The sequence below is a fragment of the Nannospalax galili genome, unplaced genomic scaffold, assembly GCF_000622305.1.
Source record: "Nannospalax galili isolate Female #2095 unplaced genomic scaffold, S.galili_v1.0 scaffold7395, whole genome shotgun sequence".
NCBI classification, from domain to species: Eukaryota; Metazoa; Chordata; class Mammalia; order Rodentia; family Spalacidae; genus Nannospalax; species Nannospalax galili.
Genome location: NW_008335345.1, coordinates 12374 through 19743, shown reverse-complemented (window position 1 = coordinate 19743; position 7370 = coordinate 12374). Strand labels below are relative to the sequence as shown.

Sequence of the window (7370 nt, the reverse complement as noted above, 5' to 3'; positions counted from 1 at the left end):
ATTTTCTAAATATTCTTATTATATTACAAATTACTATTAAATCAGAAACAACATCATATGTTTTAAAATCTATAATAAATACATGGGCCAATGAGATTGCTCAGCAGGTTAAGCACTTGCCACTCAAGCCTAATGACCTGAGTTCAATTCCCTGGAACCCACATAAAGGTGCAAGAAGAGAACCAACTCCATTCACAAAGTTGTCCTCTGGACTCCACCACTTTTACAAATTACTATTAAATCAGAAACAACATCATATGTTTTAAAATCTATAATAAATACATGGGCCAATGAGATTGCTCAGCAGGTTAAGCACTTGCCACTCAAGCCTAATGACCTGAGTTCAATTCCCTGGAACCCACATAAAGGTGCAAGAAGAGAACCAACTCCATTCACAAAGTTGTCCTCTGGACTCCACCACTTCACCATGCTATGCATGTGCCTTACACCCACTTCACACACACAACAGTAATCATAAGCAAATTAAAATATTAAGATAAATACATTAATAATAAAATTTCTTACCTTGGTATGATATTACATGGAAAATATTCAATGGTGTTTTTTTAAATTAAATTTGTTCTTTGAGAATTTTACTTGTATATATTCATTCTAATTACTCTCACTCCAAATGTCTCTGACTACCTCTCACCCCTGTGAATACTCACTTCCTCCCTACAAATCCTTTTTCCACATTCATGTCTTTTGTTTTGTTACTCACTGAGATGTTTTTCCAAGATATATTTAATTGAATTTCTACACATTTCATATACTGCACCTTAATTATATCTAGATGGCCTCCGCTATTGGCCCCTCCCATTGCCCCTCCCCCAGCGGAGTCCATGCGTTCTGTCATACATGTTTGTGGTTGTTGTTGTTGTTTTACACACAATACAATTTTATTCAGCTATAAAGAACAAGACTGGCCTTTGCAGGAAAATGGATTCAACAGACGAGGATCCTGCAGAGTGAGTCAAGCCAGACTGAGAAAGACAAATGTTGCAGGTTCCTCTCACTGTGGATCCCGGATTTATCTAGATACAAAACACCATGTGTATACATATGGCATGGAAGCAAAACTGGAGAAAGGATGGGGACCAGGGAGGGGACAAAAAGATAAAGGAAAGGGGAGGAGGGAGGGGAGAAAACACGGTTCAACTACATTATGTGCTGCGCAAAACGTTCTTAGGAAACCCAATATCATGTACAATGAATACAAGCCAACAGACCAGTAATGAAATAATTCACCACCGCAGGTAAAGCTGGTCTCCCCTGTTTTTGTACCTAGCTCCCCTACTCTACCCACTATACTGAAACTAAGTGGTCAGTCGTGGCAGAAACTATCTTCTAGTCCTTCCCAATTACCTGTGGTTTGGAGTCATAACAACTACAAAGAAATAGTCACATGGAGAAAAACTGAAGGCTGTCAACTGTCATATGTTAAGGTCTATTGAGTCAAGTTTGTGTACCCAGCTGTCCCTTGGTGTGAGTTCATCCACTGGAGCCTGTTTAACCTATCTGGATGATGCACCACTCCCTTGAAGATATCAGCTCTCCCTCACCTAGCAGTGATCAGCTGCCAATAGTTCCTCAGCTAAGACTGGAGCCTGCTGCCCATTGCCCCAGTTCTGTGCTGAGTTTCTGTCTGAGTTTGCATCAGTCTTGTGTATGCTGATACCATTGCTGTAAGTTGGTAAGAGAAGGCTCCCAGAAGCCTGGAAGACTGTTTCCTCATGGTCATGCACCACCCATGGCACTTACACTTTTTCCACCACCTCTTCTGAAATAATCCCTGAGCTTTGAGGGCACAGTTTAATATAGGATTCCTATCCAGGTCTGTTATTCTTTACACTTTGGCCTTTTGTGGCCTCCTGTGTTCATTATCCTTGGTTGAATGAAGAAGCTTCACTGGTGAGAGTTGAGAGATGCATTAGTATTCTCTCTACCTCGTTCTACCATCGAGTATAACTGGGAGATCAATGTTACACATTTTACTTCGTTAAAGGCTTTAAATGTTCTTACTTTTTTTCTATTTATTTTAATCTTATGTGTATGACTGTACTGCCTGTGTGCAAGTACACCTGTGTCATGCAGTACCTGCAGATGGGAGAAGAGGGTGTCGGATCCCCCAGAACTGGAGTTATACATGGTTTTAGTGGCTATGTGGGTGATAGGATTTGAACTGGGTTCTTCTACAAGAACAACCAGTGCTCTTAGCCATTGAATCATCTTTTCAGCCCCCAAAATGTTCTTAGATTTTTTCTCCCATAATCTCCAATAGTTGAGCTAATATTTTTGTCTTAAGAATGTTTCTCTCCTCTGTTTTGTTTCCTTTTTAACGTGTTTTTATTGTGGTAAAATATACATAAGTATCTATAATTTAAATTACGTGAATATAATATTCAGTTACTTTAAGTAGATTTACATTTCTGTACAACCAAAAACACCATACGCTTTCAGAATATTTACATCACTGAAACTATCATTCAGTCTATCAACAATAATTCCCAATTCTCCTATCCTCATGGTGCTGTGAACCATTATTCTTTCTGTATATACAACTTAAGTTTCTCAAGTTTTCTTTGTATGTGGGTTTAGTTTGATGTGTTTGGGTTTGGTATTGCTGGGTTTATGTTTTTGTTTGTTTGCATTGTTTCATTGTTTGTGAGACAGGCTGACTTAGAACTCACTACATAGGCCAGGCTGACCTCACACTCAGAGATCTGCCTTCCTCTGGCAAGTGCTGGGATTATAGACATGTGCCAGCACCCCTGGCTTTCTAAATGTTATTTGTTTTTCCATGTATATGAGTATTTTGCCTGCACATATTTAAGTGGACCTGCACATGCAATGCCTGTGAAGGCCAGAAGAGGATATCAGATCATCTGAAACTTGAATTATGGACAGTAGCCACCAAGTGGGTTTGGGAACCGAATGAGAATCCTCTGAAAGCGCCACCAGTGCTCTTAATCAGTGAGTCGTCTCTCCACACCCATGCTTCCTAAATTTTTATAAACATAGTATCATACCCTACTTTGTCTTTTATATATGTTTTTATTTCACTTGAAATACTATCTTCAGTGTTTGTCCATGGAGCATGCCTCAGCATTTTTTCTTTTTTTTATGTCCTAGTTCCATAGCATGAATATGTCATTTTTCATTTGTTTTTAATTTGGGATATTATGAAAAATATTGCAATGAACATTGGTGAACAAAAAAATTTGTGTGCTGGGTTTCAATTCCTCTTTGAAAATACAGTGTTAGATCTCGGACCCTCTGACTGATTCTTTTTCTCTCCACCCAGAAATCAGGCCATAGTCACCTATTGCTCACTGGACAGAGAACTGATAAGAAAGCATGCTGGGCTGTGACCTTGCAGCCTCTTCACCTTGAAGCTGCAAGCTAAGTTTATGATCCTACCTATAATGCCTGCCTCCCTGCCAGGAAGCACATGATGTGGAACTTCCTGTCACACTCTGGAAACTTGACACACACCAAAAAACATTTGGGGACACAAATATTTGAGTTGATAGGCCTTAATATACATATAATAGAGTACATGAAATTGGGTGGGGAAGTCCTAAGAGGAAGTGCAAATGAGGGATTAGGTATAAATATGTTAAAAGTATATTGCACGAAATTCACAAAAATTCAGTAATTATGGAAAAACTTAAGAAAGCCTTTGTTCAGGGGACTTGAAAGTTTTCTTTCACATACACCCATCATGCTATGTTTATCTCTGCTAATGAAGTTCCTCTCACAGTTTGGAGGGACATCTCTCTCTCTCTCTCTCTCTTTCTCTCTTTCTCTCTCTTCCCCTTCAAGGTTTCATCATGGTCCCCATGATCATGAGTCTCTCTTCATGAGGCTCATTTTGCGAGGAAATTTCATATCCTGAATCCGCTGCTCTGACCTGCATTTTGTCCTAATACATAGAAGTGGAATTGTTTGAAATCGCAATTCTGTTTAACATTGTGAGGGCTTATCATACTATTTTTCACAGTGGCTTTTCATTTTAAAATACTATCAAATTTTCTAGGTAAGGGGGTAAATTTTTAAAAACTGCATTTAAGCAAGTAGATGAACTTAGTTAAGGAAAGGCAAAGGGCTGAGCCTTCTGCACCTTTAGGCCTGCCTGCTTCTCCTGAGTTTCCGAAGTGCAAAACAATTTTTACTCCACAGTCCAGCAAAATTCTCTTAAGTATGGATGTGCTCATCCATTCTTGCTACCATTGCTGATCCAATCACGAGGATCGTAATAGTTACCCTGTGGGTCAGGGTAACATTGCGGCCTGTGGTCTTCCTGAACTAAGGGTAGCACTAATGAACTTCTACCATGAAGGGAACCTCAGTGACCACTACCACTGCTACAGCTCCCAAATGCCTTGTTAACCAAGCTACTGGAACACCCCAATAGGCATGGATCTGAGTCCTTGGGGACACTCATGGGAGTATCCCAGGGCGCTTGAAGTATCTATGATTTTTTTCCCAGGGCAAAGAATTATACCAAGCATATGTAAGTAGAGATAGAAATACAGGTAGGTTTTAATATATTTTTATTGAATTTTTGTGTATTTAATACCATATATTTTAATCATATTTAGACCCCCCCCTTACCATACACCGTTAGCCCTACCCCCCACTGGATTTCATGCATTCTGTCATATATGTTAAGGCCCATTGAGCCAAGTTTGGGTCCCCAGATGTTCCTAATGAAATGCATCTAAGGCCAACTTTAAAAGTCACTAATAGTCTTTCACAGTCTCAAATACTATTTAAAAAATCCAAGGTCCAAGGTCCCTTCTGAGACTCAAGACAATCTCTTAACTACAAAGTTGTGTAAAATCAAAAATCAAATTACATACTTCCAGAAATCAGTATCACAGAGTATGTACATTTTCATTCTGAAAGGAAGGAATGGGGGCTACAGTGGGGAAATTCTGAGTCAAAGCAAGGCTGAAACCCAGTAAACACAAAATCCTGTAGCTCCATGTTTCAAAGGACTTAGATAGCTCTCCCCCTCCAGCTTTACTGCCTTCAGCATCCATCTCTCTTTTGGGTTGTTTCCCTTTGTGCATCCATCCTTGGCAGATGTCTCATTGCTCTAGTATCTCCAACATCTTGGTGTCTCCACTGCAACCCAGGCTTCACTTTCACAGCTTCATGCAGTGATCTCTCACAGCCTTGCAGGGATTCCCATGCCACATGTCTGGAGCAGCGTGAATCCACAAAGAAAGAATCCGTGATGTGCTCACAATTGCTTCTTTCATGCCTCCAGAACTGGTAAAATGTAAATCAACACTGCCAAGTTTGAATGACAGCCTGGGATGGACCTTCACTCTGAATCACATTTGTGGCAGTTTTTGTATGCTGTTGTTTTCTAGGGAAAGACAACTTTTCAGCCTTTCCCTTTCAAAAGTTGGAAGCCTAAATGAGCAGGGTCTTACTACCAGGGCACCCTTCCAAATTTTCCAGTGCAGAATAGGAGGCCTCTCCTTGCTGGTAGTAATCTATGGAACAATTACAACTCCTCTTTTAGCATATGCCTTGGGTACAGCATTAAGCTTACAAGTGATAACTTCCCTCCAACCTGGACATTCTGTCATTTCTTTCTGCCTCACTTTTCACTGCAAACCTGAACAAGAGTTATTAGTAATAACCAAGCTGCAGTCTCAACATTGTGTTGTCTTGAAATTTCATTCACCAAAAAAATTAGCCCACTACTTTTTAAATTCAGCCACACAAATTCTCAGGACTTGGGCAGAAAGCGGATTCTTTGCCAAAATATCACATGAATGGCTTCTATCCCCATTACTAATATTGTTCTTCTCTAAAACCACATGAACCCAATCTCCACTATCCATGTGACTCCTAGAACTACTGCCTTTCAGGATCCTAAGCCTGCCCTGTTGGTACACTTCTTCCAGGAAGGCTGCACCTCCTCAAACAGCACCACCAACTAGGTTCCAATTGTTCTAGTACCTGAGCCTATAGGGAACAGGGATTCCATATAAAAAGTGATCAATGGCCCTAGAGTGGCAGTAGGGAAAATGTAGTGCAAGAGCTGTGTGAACTATGGAGCCAGAGATTCCCACAAGCCAGGATCCTGCAGGCATGAGCTCACCGGAATTCTCCCTCATCAGCACAGGGTAATGAAATGTAAAACTGACAGAAAATAGCACATGGGTCCAATCTTTAAGACAACGGAAGAGAATACCCCATAATTCAGTGTACAAATAAAGGTTTTAATAGTGACGCACTGCATGAAATCCTGATCTTCAGGGAGTATTTGGCCTCAACTATTTGCATTGGAAAGAACTTTCAAGTAATAAGTGAAAATGTCTTTTCCAGCCTGTGAGCCTCTGGGACATGGGGGAAGATGGGATCTGTGTAAGTGCAGTGGAAGTGGAAGAACTGAATATTATAGGTACCTACCCCTATTTGAAACAAAGGTTGAATAATCTGAGCAGTACTGAGGAAATCAGAAAAATAGAAAAATAGAAAATAGAAATAAAGTATTTTTATACAAAGGGATCTGCCCAGGTCACTTGAAGCAAATGTGGATAGATGCAGCAAGCTGGGAAAAAATTGATAGCAAGCCAAATGCTACTCTAATGGGACTCTGGAAGACTTTACATCCTGAACAGCTCACTGAAGGCATTAGTCATACAAATTTGTTTATCCTGAACACTGTATAAACATCTACTGAAAGAAAAGGTGATTTGAACAAAAAGGAAGAAATATTCAACCAACAAAATGCTCTAGACATGTACAGACACAAAAGCTACATGAAAACTATGATATGTCCACCCCAAAATGACTAAATTACTTAATAAATGGAAATATATTTTAATAATTTATCAAAAAGATAGAAAAATCAAAATAGATGTTTCTTTTTTAATATTTGATTATGTTTATTTTATTTTGTGTGTATGAGTGTATTGCATACATGCATGTAAGTGCACCTGTATCATGCAATGCCCACAGAGGTCAGAAGAGAGCATCAGAATCCCTGAAACTGGAGTTAGAGAGGGTTGTTAGCCACCATGTGCATCCTGGGAATCAAACCTGGGACCTCTGTAAGAGCAACCAGTGCTCTTACCCACTGAGCCATCTCTCTTCAGTCCCATATAAAGGTTTCTTGTGTAGCGTGATTGTATTTTAAAGGTATTCTTTTAAATTCTTATTATTTCAGTGGCAGGGAATTTGAACTCCTAGTCATCCTTCACTTCCTATTATCTACATGATAAAATTCATATCATAAGAGGAAATATAATATACTAGCATGAATTTAAAACTCTAAATATATCATAGTGTTACCACTATCAGGATTTTAAAATATGGATTGGATTTCTTTCCACCAAAGGAGA

The 7370-nt window shown here is 39.5% G+C and overlaps 1 protein-coding gene across 1 annotated transcript in view; it reads right to left on the bottom strand.

The window, feature by feature from the left end:
* Nucleotides 1-5959: 5959 nt before the first annotated feature.
* Nucleotides 5960-7370, bottom strand: part of LOC103731621 (olfactory receptor 2AJ1-like) — a 2230-nt gene continuing 819 nt past the window's right edge. Inside the window, exon 2 of the mRNA XM_008829988.1 lies at nucleotides 5960-5988. Within this exon, the coding sequence (XP_008828210.1) occupies nucleotides 5960-5988 (29 nt within the window). The remainder of the gene's footprint in view (nucleotides 5989-7370) is intronic.